This window comes from Pezoporus occidentalis, unplaced genomic scaffold (assembly GCF_034315485.1).
Source record: "Pezoporus occidentalis ecotype Australia unplaced genomic scaffold, CSIRO_AGI_Poc_V1 ctg40, whole genome shotgun sequence".
Taxonomy (NCBI): Eukaryota; Metazoa; Chordata; class Aves; order Psittaciformes; family Psittacidae; genus Pezoporus; species Pezoporus occidentalis.
The window spans coordinates 705,028-722,390 of NW_026915725.1; the positions used below are offsets into that span (position 1 = coordinate 705,028).

At 41.3% G+C, this 17,363-nt stretch overlaps 1 protein-coding gene across 3 annotated transcripts in view; it reads right to left on the minus strand.

Annotated features, from left to right (window-relative positions):
• Positions 1–17,058, minus strand: part of ACBD5 (acyl-CoA binding domain containing 5) — a 29,230-nt gene extending 12,172 nt beyond the window's left edge. The window contains exons 1-7 of one of the 3 annotated variants that reach the window (XM_062633550.1): positions 16,993–17,058; positions 16,565–16,753; positions 15,250–15,370; positions 13,665–13,737; positions 10,784–10,895; positions 10,623–10,655; positions 112–249 (exon numbers count right to left, since the gene is read on the minus strand). In XM_062633550.1, the coding sequence (XP_062489534.1) occupies positions 112–249; positions 10,623–10,655; positions 10,784–10,895; positions 13,665–13,737; positions 15,250–15,370; positions 16,565–16,640 (553 nt within the window). In that variant the 5' untranslated portion in view covers positions 16,641–16,753; positions 16,993–17,058. Of the gene's footprint in view, positions 1–111; positions 250–10,622; positions 10,656–10,783; positions 10,896–13,664; positions 13,738–15,249; positions 15,371–16,564; positions 16,836–16,992 lie in introns of those variants that run through there. The other 2 variants (XM_062633549.1, XM_062633551.1) reach the window with 2 other exon arrangements.
• Positions 17,059–17,363: the final 305 nt, after the last annotated feature.

Here is a 17,363-nt window from a genome sequence, read left to right on the forward strand (position 1 = left end):
CTCTAATTCTCCTGAACAAGTAAAGCGTTCGTGATCATTCGGGATTTTCTGCCACTTAGGTGGCAAAGCATAACTTCAGAAGAAACAATGGTCTAAGTGCAGAAAACATACCCTTTCCATTTAGCTGCATCTCCTTTTCTTCCTCTTCACGAAGCCCTTCTTCTTCTGATTCTGCTCCACTATCACTACTTTCAGCTTTTCCATTCACAGCCTTTATATTTGGAGTGGAATTCATGACATTACTAAGGTCTAAGAAAAAAATCAAAGAGGGAAAAAAATATGTTTTTTAAAAGAAACATACAACCCACCCCACCCTCAGACTATTAATCAGTTCTACACAAGTATTTCCATATTAGAAGACGTACCAAATAATGCCTGCTTCATTTCTGTAAGCTCTTCCTTAATTGATTTAATGTTTTGCTTTTGTGGTCCAACACAGAGTGCCTGACCACTGGTGAACACATTCTCAATGATACTGAGGAAGCCTGCTGGCGGACTCTAACTACTGAGTCTCAGACCAAGATTATTTCCCAAACTTATAGCGTGGCTGCAACAACATTTTATCTAGGACCCATGTGGCCATGTTCTTTTAAACCCAGAAGTCAGTGGTTTTATAGAAGTTCCCTTTTGGGCTGAAATGCTTCAAAAATGTTCTTCATTCAAAAGAAAATTCTGAAATGTTATATTCAATTATGTGAGCACACAGGTCTCTGGAGAGGTAAACACAATATCCAATGCATCTTCTCCTGCAGCAATACAAGCAGACACAAAAGGTGGGAAGAAGTCTCACGTTTATACAGATCTTTATCTAGCAAAGGGCATACGGAAATAAATTCTCTGATTTCAGTGAAAAAGATGATGAAATTACTGAGCATTTCTTTGCATGTCAAATTACATGCAAATTTAAAACAAACCCCAAATCTTGGACAAATTGCTAAATCCTTGGTTTTCACTTCTTTGATTGCTCTGAGGATCACGCACAATTCACTCTGACTGTACAAAGAACTGCAAGATAAAGATTCTTAAAAAACATGAACAATTTAAGGGACAATCCTACCACCTCCTGTAAAAAAGATATGCTTAAGTACATCCTGATGATCATTTAAGCCTCCTAGGTTAGGACAGAGTGATTAAAGTACAAAGAGGACAGCTTCTGCAAGACACACAGTTTACATGTTGACTCCAAGGCTGAATTCTGACTGTTTCAACTGTCACCACAGCATTCCATTTGCATAATTTCTACATTCCTTGTCAGAACCTTGCAAGATTCATTCTTATATTTAGGCTTAACATTAAACAGCAAAATAATAATTACACTGCAGTTGACAAACCAGCTCTGACACTTTCTTTGCTGCATGATAATTTAGAGCTAAGGGGTTTCTGCTTTAATCTTGCAAGGAAGATTCCCATATTCCTCTAGCTTCAAATCTTACCCATAGTGGTTTTTTAAGAAAAACCCACAAGCAAAAAAAAAAAACAAAACCTTAATTTCTTGTACAGGAATAATATATTGAATATCCTGTTCACTTTAGTTTTATTGCAAGGTAAGGGGTCTGTGAGCACTCTGCATCACTGTTTTATATTGATTTAATCCAACTTTCATCTGAAGATTTAAAATATGATTCTTTATTGTAAAAAGAGAACTGCAAAAGCTATGGTCTGTCTCACAAGCAGGAATATAAGCAACCACACATTTTCTCCTCACTGAAGAACACTTCTATTTTGCAAGGTGATTTGTTTCACAAAAGAAAAACACCAACATATTCCCAGTTTATTTCTCATGTCTCATTTATTGTGAAACCCAGCCCTCAAGATGTTTTTCTGAGAAGCAGCAATGTAAGGAGGATAAGGTAGCAGTTAAGTCCTCACAGGGTGAGCTTTTAAGTGCAGACATAGCTCCCTTGGCACATTAAGTCACCCATCACCCTTTGTGTCCTACCCAGTCGTGGGAGTAAACAGGAAAGACAAGACTAGGAGGAACATTTAGCTGTGACAGAAGGTGAGTTAAAACTGCAAACCTCCTCACCCTATCAACAATACGGTAAAAAGTCCCAGCCATACCATAAGCTTTTTTTTTAAGATTCACATTTTTTCTTTTTTGTAGGAAAGGTCTTTGAATATTTTAGCATGTTCTCTCCCCACTTAAATTCACTAAGGAGATTTATTCAGTTGGGGAAACTTCCAAGTGATACATCACATATATTTAAACAAAGAGGGAGAACTGAGAGAAAGTACCAAGCGTGACAGATATACACTATCATGCCATGGGACACCCAGAGAACTGAAATCCATCAGGACCATATTTCTTCCACAAAGTTGTTCTCAGCAACAGTGCTCCTAAAGACTGTAAAGAGGCATCACTGACACAGAGACTGAAGAACACAGCATTGTAGACTCTTGGCTGCTTGAAATACCACACTTAATTGCGTACTTTTCCCAGAACCTGTACACTGCTGTCCTCATCAGGGCTTTTACTACATGGTAAACACACAGCTTGCTTCTATCCTCTAACAAACATCAGCATCTGCTAACAAACCAGCAGTGATAGCCAATACTGGGTGTGACAGGGTTAAAGACTAAACAGAGCCAGCTAGTAGTAAGTCTACAGTCCCTGTTGTAGGTTAATGCTACTCCCTGTGGAATGTCTCTTGTAACATGCATGATGTAAGGCAAGCAAGCTTTTAAAACTTATTTACTTTGTGTTAATCCTCCCCCCCTTTACTCTTTTTGTTTACCCACATCCAATGCTGCCAAAATGTTAGCTTTTTCTGTTGCCCTGGCTTAGATACTACAGAATTCATCTTGGTTTATTTTCATATCACTGCCTACAACACTCAACTGGGAGATATGTGACACATTTCCACATTAAAGCTGTACTGCGCTATAGTCATCCCAGGAGTTAAATTCCATAAAAGCTTGAATTGTTGGGGGGCTTTTTAATGCTATACAGTAAGAGCTGTGCAATAGTAACAATGTGCAAACAGAAGGAAGAAGGATTTAACAAAAGAATACGGTGAGATGGAAAGGATGTGGAGACACACAGCCTCTTTACGAGCTTCTACCAAGTGTTTCTTTTCTTGTATGAGCTCTATTAAGAGATTTCCTTAGACTAATTCCAAATATACTTAATTCTAAATATACTTAAAGGCAGCACTACCATTCTTCTCAGTGACCTTTATAATGGGCCAAGTTTCTCAAAAACATGTATTTTTTAACTCCTCACATATTTCAAGGCAAGTTTTGCTACCCACATGGGATCTGCCCCAGCTTAAGGGGCATTTTACAAACTAAACCTGGCCTAGCAGGTGTTTCTCGAATGCCTTGTATTTTTGGTTTTCTGAGGTACACAATTCTAATACAAAATTAACATGCACTGCTGGAGCTGTACTGATGGTTGGCTCAGCACACTACAGTACCCTCACACAAGTCCTACAGTGCCTTACACTCTTTTTGAGTACCAGTGATGCCAAGACAGTCTACAAAAGCAGGCAAACCAGATCATAAAACATTTAACTAGCTGTGTATGCCTTCATCACTTAAAAATTATGTACTTTTGTAACATACCATAAGCAGACTCAAGCTTTGTCAAAATTTTTATGCTGAGTCTCAGAGGCCTATATGCTGTGCAGAATTGTTTTGATAATCAGGTGACTGGGATTCTTGTCCTGCCATCATAACACAATGTTTCATGCTTGTTATTGATCCAAGTAGGCTCCCTCCTTCAATTCCAAGTTTATGCAACCATGTTCTACCATTTCCAATACACTTGGCTACAAATCTCCACCTCCCTTTTGAAACTGATGTACCAAAATACTGCAAGAAGTCCACTGCATGGAGTGACTGCAATGAGAAAGGAGGGGTACATGCAAGCATCTGGGAGCAATGAGCTCTTCAGCTAGAAGAACAAGAGTTTCTATACTCTCATTTCCTTCCATTCTTTTTAATATAGCACACTACAAAGAAAATTTCCAGGGGCCCAGCCTGCTCTGTAACATCTGTTCTACACTACTGAAACAAGCTTCCATCACAAATAAAAAGAGCTTTTAGAAGGCTCTGTTAAAAATAAAAGACAGAAAAATATAAAATTCCTTAATTTAACTACCACTGTTTTATCACTTTTAAACTCATAAAGCATTAAGCTTCCTGAAAAATGTATTCCCTAAGCACATAGATTATGGCAGCCAGATCTTCCTCTATACAGTTTTCCTTTCTTTTTGTTTAGTCTTCCTAACCTTTACTACAAGACAAAAAGAAGTCTCTTCTCCTTTTTGTTTTTCTTTTATTATACTCCAAAAGACTGCAGCCTTGTTTTGCCATCATTCCTCTTTGGTTATGTGCTTCTCAAGCTGTTACAGTCTAAGACATGCCACTGCTTTATAAAACAGTTTAATCAACAATATTCATGTCTTTATTTACCATTTATAAGCATCAAAACAATAGTTTGTGGATAAGAACACACAGAGACAATAGCAGCTCCTCAGACATTTATATTAAATTGCAAGTATGGTATTTAGGTTTACTGGTCATCCTGGACCTTTACACTTCTCAGTAGGTACGGAGTTTCACATCTCCATCCATACCAACGGTACCCATTCTCTTGAATTTTCAGAATATGTCCCATTCAAATAAGGGTACCAAGTTTTTGGGTTGACTTAGATGCATTTTCCTCCTCCCTGATACTCCTGAGCCTTCTGCCTGTGATTTCCTGACAAAGCAGCCCAGGAGAACAGCAGCTGCCCTGCAGGCATTCCCAGAACTGGCATGTAGCTTCTTGATGGCCACTGGATATCCAGAGTGCAAGGCCACCAAGCACAGGCAGCTCACTTATGTGGTGCATGCACAGCAAGATCAATGGATCCAGGCTATGCAAACTTCCTGTCAGCACCTTCGCCAACAATCCCAAGTGAGAACAAACAGTAAGAATAGCTGCTGCTTTGATATTTATAGTAACTTGCAAGAATAGCAAGATCATTGCAGGATTCAGGATGTCCCTGTGTCTGGCCCTACTTCTCTCTGGGAGCATGAACAGGACTTGCTAAGCTCTCTTGTGTGTGGAAGAGATACAGTCAGCAGCTGGAACTTACACTTTGCATGACAAGTAAAGGAGCATTACACTCTTGAGTTTTGTCCCAGAAAATACCAAACATGAATACAGTGAACTCAGAACCCTGTAAAGAAAATTGAATTATGCTTGCAAGCAACAAAACCCCATACTGCTGAGTCACTCATCTTCCAGAAACTCTGGTCTATAATATTGCTGCCTGAATCAAAACTTGTTTTGCCCTGCACAAGAAAAAACCCAACAACCCAAGCCAAACAGAAAATAACACAGAGATCATACTCTCTTGCCACCTGCTCCAAGCCTACCAGATGAACAGCCGTTTACAATGCCCAGTCTCATCGATAACATAGATGGCTGAACAGTGTGTGTGCTTAACACAGATGGTTTTCCCATGCATCTTAGAGGCTATGAGTAATTAGTTTTGCTGCAAAAAAGTTATGCATGAAACACCAGCGCATGCCCACTGGGAACTTTCCTGAGAGCAATCTAGATATGACTGCCTACATCTGTTCTTCCCCAGCCTCCCATACCTCTGTCTCCTGCTTCTTTGCATTTTGCCTTTGTAGAACAGAGGTGCAAGAAATCTGGATTTCAGTTCTCTCATCACAAGATCTGACACAAGTGAGACCTCTAAAAGATAAGACATCAACATTTTATAGCAAGTGGGTACATTGCTAGATTCTCAAAACCTGAGCAGCTTTTGACAAATTATTCTCCCTTTTGCACGAAATTGTTGTCTGGTTGGAGGAAAAAAAGAAAATCCAGGTCCAAAGACCAATTATGCACAAAAGCTGTTACTGTTGACTCAATCCAGCATGAAAAAGAATAAAGACAGGCTTTGCTTTGCTTTTCATGGAAGAAAGCTTCTCTTAGCTCCCACCACTTTAAAAAAAAAAACAAAACAAAAAAACCACAATTTTTTATCTTACATTTTCACATTGGGATACTCTGCTGCTCACCCTGTGGTGATATATTCTCTACTACTCTGTATGACAGAAGAGCTGTTGATATCCTCAGGCTTGAGCTATGCTGATGCTCTGCCCTAATTTTCCAACATTGTTAGAGAGCCCTGACATAAAACCATCAGTGTGAAGTCAAGTCACAAAATAGACTCAGATTTGAGCTGGAAAGCCTGAAGCAGATACATACTGCAACAGGACAAGCCACAGCTTGTTGAGACACTGATCCATATCTCCTTGAGACTTTCCACTGACTTGGGCACTTGCTGGCCCAGCCCTTAATCCTATAATAATCCCATCCTGCAGCCAATGCTGCAGATAATGCTCTAGATGCTTCTGAAGGTAAGATATTAAACGACTGAGATATTAACAGAAAGATTTTGTATAGCAAGTTTCACAGTACCCTCCCTGAACACAAGCGAACAGCTATAGTCAAGATTACAGATAATCATTGGAAACTAGAAGAGATGAAGTAGTTTAAAGGACAGGCTTTTAAAAACCTCTCCCACCCACTGGCTCCTCCTGCCCCATGCTTGCCCTGCCTTGATGCACCTCCTCGCTGTGGTGCTGCCACCCATTTAACATACCCTACTGAAGCGCAGCAATTTCAGACTAGCAAGGATTTTAGGCCTTTTCCCCCTTATTACAAAGCGTTAAGAAGATTCACAGCCATTGAGTTCCTTAAAAATCCTAGTGAGGAAAGGAGGAAAATGAAGGAAAACAGCTTAGCCAGTATCTTTGAAGTCGGACAGAAGTGTAAAAGTGAGTTTACAAAACAGAGGATGTTTCACAGAAGAGGCCCACAAATAAGCAGGAAAAGCGTGCCACCAACTGCTCCTTTACAAAGCAAAAATGTTGAAAGTAACTGGAAAAGTCCTTTGAGAAAATAAAACTATTTGAAAAGACAAACTAATCATATATAATCTACAGAAGTAGAGCTAGAAAATATATTGTATTTTAAGAGTAAGGGAAGCGTTTCTGCCTTGAAAGTAATAAAGAACAGAGTCCCTTTTTTTCAAGGGCAATTCCCTCCTCCAAGCTGACCTATGTCCTCTACTAACTGCTGCCTTTGAAATACAAGTGTTTACATGTATTTGTTTGTTTTAAAAGCACACAAGCCTCAGTGAGTCTCCACTTTTAAACCTAGCTCCCATATCCAATGCAGGAAGGCACTGAGCAAGTTTCTAAATAGCTGTATCTGCCTGTGAGTCAGGCCAACTTCTGCCATTTACACACGCTACTACTTAAGCAGTGTCCTCTATGGGCTCCTAACAGCAACATGTTACACCACCATCAGTGTGCCCAAAGTCTGCCTATGCAGCAGTGAGTCACCTTGCTCCAACAGGGCTTCATCTTGTGCAACTGCAAGACAGCTGGGAGTGAAGTTTTCAAGAGAAAAAGCACTCATTAAGATGACAAAGTTTAAGACTATTATAATGCCGAAACTGTCCACAGCCTCTGCAGTGCATAACTTATCATTACTGGAAGCAACATAATCCTCACAAAGGCTTACAAAGAATACTACTACTCAACATAAAGGCAAAGGGTCATCTTTATTTAGCAGGATTTTAAAACAGATTAAATGCCTTGTCACAAAGCAGAAGGAGTACACGCAAAAATTCTACTGAAGAACTTGTGAACAATTTCCAGATACTCTGCTTAGTTGCTGAGGTAACTCAGGGTAGGCCTGCCATGGAGGGATTTTCTTGTTCTGCTTTGGATTTACTCACATTCAGTAAGAAGAAAACATCCACAAAACATTCAGAAGGACAAGCTGGCTCTGAAACTCTTGATGTTTTTCACCCAGTATCAGATCAGTAAGGTGACAATTCTAGCCCACCTTTGGCTCCTTCAGGTATAACATAACAAAAAGGCTTGAATGCCCATTCTGAACATTTCCAGTTCCCTGAGCAATGGCATTTTGAAGCTTGTCTTTTCAGCACTGGCTTTGACAGGAGAATTTTTACAAATTTATTAGCAAATGCAAGAAGTTAAAAGGTTGCACTTTTAAAGCATCCCTCCAACTTACTCTTCCAGCAGCTGCAAACAAAAGGGTCCTTCTGCAAAACTGCAAGTATTGTCTATTCTCTTCTGCAGCACTATGTCAGTTAAAAGCCCACTTTCTTCTTTGATGTCTAGGATTTCATGTACCTGAAAATAATTTCTCAGTAATTTTCTCTGTAAAGCAGTACCTCATACCTGTCAGCGAGAGACTACTGACTGAATTTTCCAGAGAACCTAAGCTTCTCACACAGCTGCAAAACACCACCAAAACACTGAGCCTTCAAAACACTACCAAGGATATACAGTTTTGAAGTACCCCTCAGATTTGCTGAGCCTATTGGAGGGAATTCTCTAGTTTCCTTTCTTTACCAACACACCCAAGTCTGGATATTTGTAACCCATGGATCTGGCAAGTTTGTCCTAGTTATCTTGTAGATGTTACAAGTCATTTTAATGCTGGCATGTCAGGCTTAAGTGCTCTTTATTAAGGAAAGCCACAAGCTCTATTGATCCAGGAAGACAGTAGTTCAATGGTTTGTATTAGACATTTTCAATGAAACCACAAGGAGCAGAAATTCAATTTTGAAAGGCTACACTTTTCTGTTGAGGCCAATCTGCTAGAGATAATACACCAGTCACAGCTGAGGCACACTAAACTTCCATACAATCCTTTCAACCAATTCAAGAATGCTGTCGATTTTGAGGAAATAGCATGCAATTCTTAATTAACAATCTTCATACAGATTAAAATCTGACACAAGAAGAACAGAAGGTGAACTCAAACCAGAATGGGCCAGAAGGTGGGGCAGTACAGTATGAAGTGAGAGACACAAGAGAAGGGTCCCAGTTTTCAGAACATACCAATTGCCTGCCCATGAAAAAAACCCACCTTCCACAACAGAACCTACAGAGAGTAGGGGCCTAGAGACAATGGAACAAACAAGACTGGAGAAACTAATGCAACTCCAACATAACAATGTCTCAAATTTTTAACAGCGTTGCTGTCAGTGCCTACACCATCTCAATGCAGACTTGGGCACACTGGTTCTATTCTTTAGCATGAATTTGGAAGATTGAAGGTACTCATGCTTCCTTACTTCTGTGAACTAGTTTGAGACTTGTACTGTAAACAACAATAATTATTTTCAGCTTCACTTTTACTTGGAGAAGTGGCCAGAGCCCTGAAGAAAGGGTTTCACAGTCTTAACTGCAATGGTAAAGTTATAACATACAATAGACTTCGTGAAAATTCTGTCTTAATTCATTGCAGCCTAATTAGATGTTGCAGCTTTAAACTGTATGAATGATGACATATAACCAGATTTATTTCAACACCGACAGGACAAGAAATAGCTGCAATTTGCTATTCTGTTTTACTTAACACCGCCTTATGGCTAAGCTGCCTCTTTAAAAAACAATATGTTATTGATACAGGCATTGTTTAACTTCTGTGATTCACTGTTTGCCTAAATAAGTCACTTTAAAAAGTAGCTTTTGGCATGGTGCCATAGACACCAAGTTCAAGTGGACCTGTATTACACAGATCACTGACCTGAATCTACTGATACTCTTACAATCTTGCCTGTCAATCCAGCTGTCAGGCAAGCTCATTAAATCCCAGATATGAAGCACACAGAATTTTAATTGAGGAAAAGCCACAGAGCTTTCAAAATGGCCATTTAAAAACTTCTACCATTATCTTTCCTCAAAAACAATGAAAAACTATTTCTGTTTCTCTGAGACTTGCTACAAACTTAGCTCCTTTAAGGTAGGGTGCATGCCACATCCAAAAGGCAATTTAACCAGTTGACTCCTACTACTAAAGCACCTCAAACCAATTAATTTGCGCAATGATTCATTTTTTAAAGACCTTTTCAAGTTTTACCCTGTTGCATTTCAACTTTTAACTGTAATTTTATGCCAGATTTAAACAACTGTAAGCCTTATATTACAACCTTATGAACATATTATCTGTCACATAATAACTATTACCAAAACGTTCTCACAATGGTATTGCTACATAAAAATCACCACATTGATTTTTATGCAGCTATGACACCACTGGGTTTGCCACTCGTCAGAGATTTAAAATGTTTAAATAGATACCCACTTCATGAATTTGAGCCTCAGAATACTTAACTTCACAAACCAATCTTGTATTCTTTAATAATGGTTTCTCAAATACATACAAAACCATGGATTTCAATTGTGGATTTCTTTAGATTTTAGATCAGATGGCAGACCTGGATTACCAACTCTACACGCGATCTGATACTCCACAGCTACATCAGGATGTAGCAGTACACATTAATTGTTCCTTTACTAATGGAAAAGCAGAAACTAGATTTGACTGCGGGAGCTGTTTTACATACTCTCCTTTTTTAAAGGGAAGAGGCTTCCCTTCAGCAGCTTAAAGAGTCCATAAACAAGGCCTAAAAACGCAGCTTCCTGGGTCTACCTGGGGTTTGTACCACAAAAGTGAAATAAAATCCAGCCTAGTGAGGTGGCAAGCCCAGAAGTTACGGGTGTTAGCAGGAAGTTACTACAGCACCAAAATGATGGAAGAGATGGACTTACACATAATTTATTATTCCTACCTTCCAAATACTTAGAGACTTTCTCCATTCGAACTGCCATATGGTAAAGAGAATGAACAGAAAGATGCAACGTTTAGCTTTAAAATCATTTCCAGAAAACAAGCCCCCAAAAATCTGGAGTTGTGATTATCAGTAGTATAAAGGAAGTTATTTGTCCGAACCTGAGGTTAGGTCAGATCCTCTGTTCTTTTTATCTTCTACTATTTCATAGAACGGGCCTATTACTTGTAGTAATTCTTCAACCTTGTCCGTCATTGGCATACTCTCAAGAATCTGCACAAGTCCAAAATATGAAGCATCTTATGAAACATATGAAACAGCATTTCATGATTCATTCATTTCAACTGATGTTAGAAACTGCTGGTCATTGTACAGCATCTCACTGAATCACTCACCACATTATTCTGATTTTCTTTACTTATTTTTTATTAAAGGAAAACAACATAAAATTAATCTACCATACATGAATCTGAACTAGCTATATTAGCTTTTCTTAGGTGAAGAGAAGATGGCAGAGCTAATGCATTTGCCAACAGAATACAAAAACTGGGATGATACAAAGACAGAAGAGCAAACCGGAACCAAGAGCAGCAAACTAGAACCAAGTTCTGCTCTTGAAGTCACTTGGACCTCGTACTTTAATAAAAATTCCTTTATTTTATGTTAAAAAAAAACAATACCTTCAATCATCTGACAGGAATACAAAATCTTACATCTAAAGTAGATTAAATAGAAGAGATTTAATAAGTATTATTTTAAAAGCATACCTTCCAACACAAAACATTCTATGATTCTATGATATTATTGTCCAATTCTATTTTAAGGTCCTTCCAACCAAGCTTTTTGCCAATAGCTTTGTTCCTCCTTTATTCTCTATTTTTTTATTATCATTTTTAAAGAGGTAATAGCTATAGGAAGAGACTCTGTAGAAGCAAATACAGTACACCCCCTCTTCCAGAAGAGCACCAAGAAAGCAACAGATGGAGATACAAGTTGCCACAGAACATGCTGCTCAAAAGCACCAAGCATATCACTAAGCAGAAGAAGCAAAAGCTACAGCATTACTTCACAAAGCAGGAGTGCCAGACAGGCTAACAGTCAGCAGGTAACAAGTCAACACTTGCAAACCAATCCAGGATACGAAGAGACAATAACCCTATCAATCTGCAGTTTCAGTGCCACTTCTCTGATCTATTCAGTGTATGTAATTCATTCCCTATTTTTCAGATAGAAATGCTCTGTGCTGAGATACTGAGCTGGATACAAACCAGAGCCAGGGCAGTTCTGTGATTTTAATTAGTTATTTTTTTAACTTTAATAACATTGAGAGAAACAAGAAGCCTATCCTAGAATAACACTTATATTTGCTATGTATTTACTTCTACAGTCTGCACTGTAAATTGTTTCATACATGTTATTTGCATGATGCCCGCAAATAACTGCTCTTTGTCTAAACACACTTCAGTATAATCTTGAAGCAATTCTTAGAGCCTTACCACACACTTCCATGGACATTTCAAATAGAATCAACTGGGTTGGAAAAGCTGAAGCTAGTATTTCCAGTGTGAGAGCTGAAACAGCACCACAGCAGGGTAAACAGATTCCCCAGTTTCAAAGCGGAGTGAGGGAAGAAGCCATTTACTCTCCTATCCCTACATGTAATCTGTTCAGAGGCAGAATATTTGTGCTTTATTAGGGTCAACCAAGTACACTTCCTCACAGGAGGCTTCCAAGAAGGCTTTTTTTACAACAAACATTGCAGTTTCACTTAAGTTTTAGTGTCCTGACCAAATCAATGCAATGCAATGACCTGCACCAGAAAAAAAAAAGATTATCTACTTAAGTATTAATGCATTTTGAGCCTGAGATTTAAAATAAAGTACAAAATCTTGTAGTACACATTCAAAGAGAACTATTAAAATTCAGTGGGATTTTTGACCAGATGAATATTTGGCTTTCTGTGTTTTCTGGAGTTGTTTATTTCTCATTTTAAAGCAACTACATTAACATCATCAGGAACTAAATTACCAAAATTGCAAACAGGAAGAACAGTAGTCAGGCTCCATTTCCATGCCTAGTAGAAGTTTTTGTTGTATCAATCGTTAGACATGTTAAGAAATCAATGTCAAGATAGTGGCCCAGGAGAAAAGCAAGTGTCTTCGGAGTAGAACTTACATTTTCTCCCTGATGCTAATCTCATTACAATAATACATTACAGTGATACTTTTATCTGGATTGACAGTAAACAATCTTTAAACTGGAAAGGCCACCTAGAAGAGCTTCAGTGAAAAGACTGCAGTGAAGAGTTAGTTAACAAAAGACAATTACTTTAATTCTGAATGTTTACTTCAGCTAATGCTGCAGTTCCTGCTTAATAACTATGACTCTTTGCATTACACATCTATTCCAAAAAAGACAGACCAAACTACTCAGTTGCAATCATATATATGCATGTATATAATAATTAGAACTATTACATACAAGGAATAGTTTCATGACAAGTACAGAAAATTCAGGTTGCTGAGTTCTTCTTGGAAAAAATAATTGAAAAAAAAATAAAAATCAAAGATTACCTATTTGATTATACTCATGCCTCCAGTCATGACAATGAGACTCTTGCTCCTGAAGTCCTTCTGGAAGGTTGTTTTTTCCTTTCTAAGGTATGGATCACTTACCTCCCTCTCAACTCTGAGAGCTGAGGCAGTTTGCAGGAAATCAGCTTCTCTTTTGTTGTACTTTAAGTCCTACTGTTTTCCCCACTGCTCCCTTTACCTTTCTTTAGCTCTTTCATTTAAGCTTCCTATCAGCTAGAGCTCTCGTGTTTCTCTGAAAACAACCAAAATTCTACAGCTTTGGAAGGAACTACCTGGTTTTCTTCTCCCTGTGGGCCAGACAGCATAGTACTGAAACATAAAGGTTCACATAGGGAATAACTCATTTGGAGCTTTGACAGTAGCAGTCAACTAGAACCCTCTAATGTTCCCCAATTTATTTCTGGAATATTTATTTTAGAAGATCCCTCCCACTCATTAATAAACTTACCTTTTTCATTTCTTCAACATAGGCTATCATGGCTTCTTCTTTGGACATGTCTCCCAAGGCACTCCAAGCATCCCTAAGAAAGAAAGCCGCATACATCTTCACTATCTCCAGGGCCTACTGGATTTTTTTAGGCCTGGCCTTAAGTAGGTCAGTTATGCAATGCCCAAAGTTCCTCTGATACAAGTAAAATGCAACAACAATTCACTTTTTTAAGTCCAAATATATAATTTGTGAGGATAATCACACAGTGGTACATCAACACAGACGTAACAAACTGAACAGCCTGGGGACTGAACCAACTATCATCTTGTACCCGGGAAGCTGTTAACAAGCCCAGATACAGGACACACACATTTCCCTTTTGATCAACTGGAATTTTTTAAGACTCTCTGCTGCAGAAGAAGAGCAGGCACAGACACTTCAGCCAGCACTTGCAAACGGTTGTCAGTTTAGCCATCGTCCCCAGTTACCACAGTAGCTACTTATGACCTAAAAAATCTGCTCTCCAACTCTGCAACACAGAAAGCTCAAATCCGATTTATCTGTATTGCACAAGGAATATGTCAGAACAGAGGCTGGAATAAAACATTTCCATACTCAGTCTTGCACTTGATTCTTGATTTGTCACTCTCCCTCCCTCTTGCCAAAATATTTGTCCCACTTAGAGCAAAACCCCAAGATTGGTGGCTCACTGGTTTCAGCTACAACCAGCCAGGTTCCAGGAAGCTTACTGCCCTAGTCCTCTGCAAAGCCAGACCCTTTAACTTGACTTGGGGGAGAAAGGAAGGAAGAAAAAGGGGTGGGAAGGATGGGTGAGTGATGGAAGTCAAAGGAACCATTTTACAGACCCCAAGACAAGACAACCATGACCATAAAGACAGCAGTGATACTTGTACTTCAGGATAAGTCTTTACTAAAATATAATAAGCAAAGCATTCAGGTGGCTTTTCAAACAGATCTCAGCAATCTGGTGCATCAAAAGTCTTCTCAGCACAAGGAAAATATAGTGGGAAGCCCTACCACTGAGCTACCACAGAAAGACACACAAACCAGACCTCTCCCCAAAAGCTTGAAGCTGTACTATTAGCTGTCAATGAACTCACACTTATTTCAGGTTCACATGATACAAGAAAACTAGAGAAGGAAGAATTCCAGACTCATCCACATCACTCATCCTGCAGAGCACCTACAATTTCATTCTACAACATGGGATAAACATGCAGAAATACTGTGGTGCTGCTTGCTCAAGCAAAACCTGCCCACCTGCAGAACCCAAGGGACTGTTCTCACCTGCAGCTCTGAGAAATTATAAGTTATCTAGGCAAGAAAGTTGTAACACAAGACAGAATATTAATTCAAGCATCAAAGGTTGTGGTCATTCTTTAAGAGTGAAATAAACTCTCTACACGCTTTCTCCAAGTGCCACTCTGCTAAATATCTCCACTCGAAGCATTACTAGAAACCCAAAACCCTCCCCCTCCCCCCCCCCAAAAACCAACAAAAAAAAACACCACCAAACACCCCTCTCACACCAAAAACCCCACAAACAAACAACACCACCAAACAATAACTCAGGAAAAGTTACCATTTATATCTACCAATCGGATCCCAAAATCCAGGTCGTGGAATGTTACAGGGTCCTTGGGTTGCTTGCTTATAAAAGCTATAGAACTTGAGCATCATTTCATTCGTTGGCTGGAATGAACCTAGTGAAGGCATTTCAAAATACAATTAAATTGTAATCAAGAATATTAACAAGTATTTTACAAGCTTAGCTTTTCTGTGAGAAAATAGCCTGCAGCTTCTTACAGCCTGAGTCACAGCAGTACAATTTAAGTCAAAGATGAAGCCTTCACTTCATCTACCATGAATCAGCACCACTATTTACTTCACAAACAGCAAGTTGCAGATTGAGTTTAAGGGACTATAACCTTTACTGCTCCTAAGGTCAGTCTCCACAATTAAAATAAAAAGAGAGTAATAAGTACCACGAAGCAAGTGTCCTTTCAGTTTAAAGGGACATGTAAACAAAGTACCTTGCAAGTCGCTTTACTGTTACAAACAGAAACTTGCAGAAAGACTCCAGAACTTTAAACAAACTAACAACAAAACAAACCCAAACCACAGCCTTCTACAGCGGTTTTATTATTTGGGGTTTGATAGCACTTTCAGTAACAGTTCCACTATAACTTCTTCCTACACTTTTCTCTTCTTCCTTTGTGGAACACACTTGTGTAGAGGTAGAAGATGTAGATACAAAACTGTAACAGCTGGCAGGGAAGATTCATAACCAGTCTATTTAATCAAATACTTTCAGGTTCAGTTCTACTAATTAGGAGAAAATTACAGTGACCTTTACCTTCATACCTCAACAAACCCAGTTTTACTTACACCAGAATAATGACGTACCCAACAACCAACTTTTGTTATTATTATTATCTTCATTACTCTTATCAAAAAGACATTCTGATTGTTTTGCTTTTCCGTTAACTCTTTCAGCAGAGGACACTCCCGGTAACAGCTCTGAATCCGTCAAACCAACTTGAGGCTTTCAGGGAGGCTGAGATCCTTCCCCTGCGCCCTCCGCACCGCACCCCGGGTAGCTGACAGCCCCCTCCTCCAGGCACCCGCGAGAGACCCGAAGCCCCCGAGCCGGGGCTTCTTCAGGAGAAGCGGGCGCAGCTCTCAGACCGAGGTTTCCAAGCCGCCACCTGCTGACAGGCACCCGGCGGCCCTGCTGCCCTGGCCTGAGCCACCCGGCGGGAGGGCCGCGCAGCCGCCCCTACCCCGGAGGAAGCAGGAGACGGGGCTCGCCGCTCCCGGGCCCCGCCCGCCGCGCAGGTGCCAGCAAGGCGGCCAGGCCCCGCGCCGGTGCCCCGGCTGCCCCCCGCCGCACGTACCATTTTTGGGCAGGCTCTGGATCACCTTCACGGCCGCCTCGAACCTGGTGGCGTGCACGGAGCCGGTTTCCGCCATGTCCCCGTCCCGTCCCTTCACCGCCGGCCGCCTCCTGCTGCTGCGCGGCCGCCGGGCCCCGTCCGGCGGGCCGGTCTTAGCTCTGCCTTCCTCGTCGCAGCACCTGCAGCCGACTGCACGCGAGAGTGGCTGAGCCGCGCCGGGCCATACGCACCCAGCCCCGGCGGCAGCGGGGAGGAGCGCCCGGCCCTAGCCGCACCCGGCCCCCGCCCCGATCCCCCAGCCCTCCCCCTCCGGCAGGCCCGTGCCGGGCCCGGCCCGCCCCGGCCCGGCCCGGCCAGCCCCTCGGACCGGCTTCGTCCCACGGAGTGCGGCCCCCAACACCCCCAGCCCAACGGACAACCCTCCCTACCTCAGCCCCGGCTTCAGGCACCCATGTTATGCCTCCGGCCGCTGCGCCCTTCCCCTCCGCTCGCACCACCCTGAGGCCGCCATGGGCACGCCGGGAAACGTAGTCCGCCCGCCGCGCCCTTCGGCGGGCCCACGTAGGTGTCCACGCCACCCGCGCCTTCTGTTCCTCCCGCCGCCACCTCAGGCCTCTGCCCTCCGGCAGCTGCTAGCCGCGGCGGGCAAGGGCGGCGAGGCCGAGGCCGAGGCCGAGGAGAGGCCCTGGGGCAGCCTGCGCCAGGGGCCTCTCAGAGCTGCTCTGGGCAGTGGCGGGTTCAGTCCTGGTGACCGAGAAGCCATTGGAGTGATGATCCAGGGAGTGCTTCCCGTGTGCGC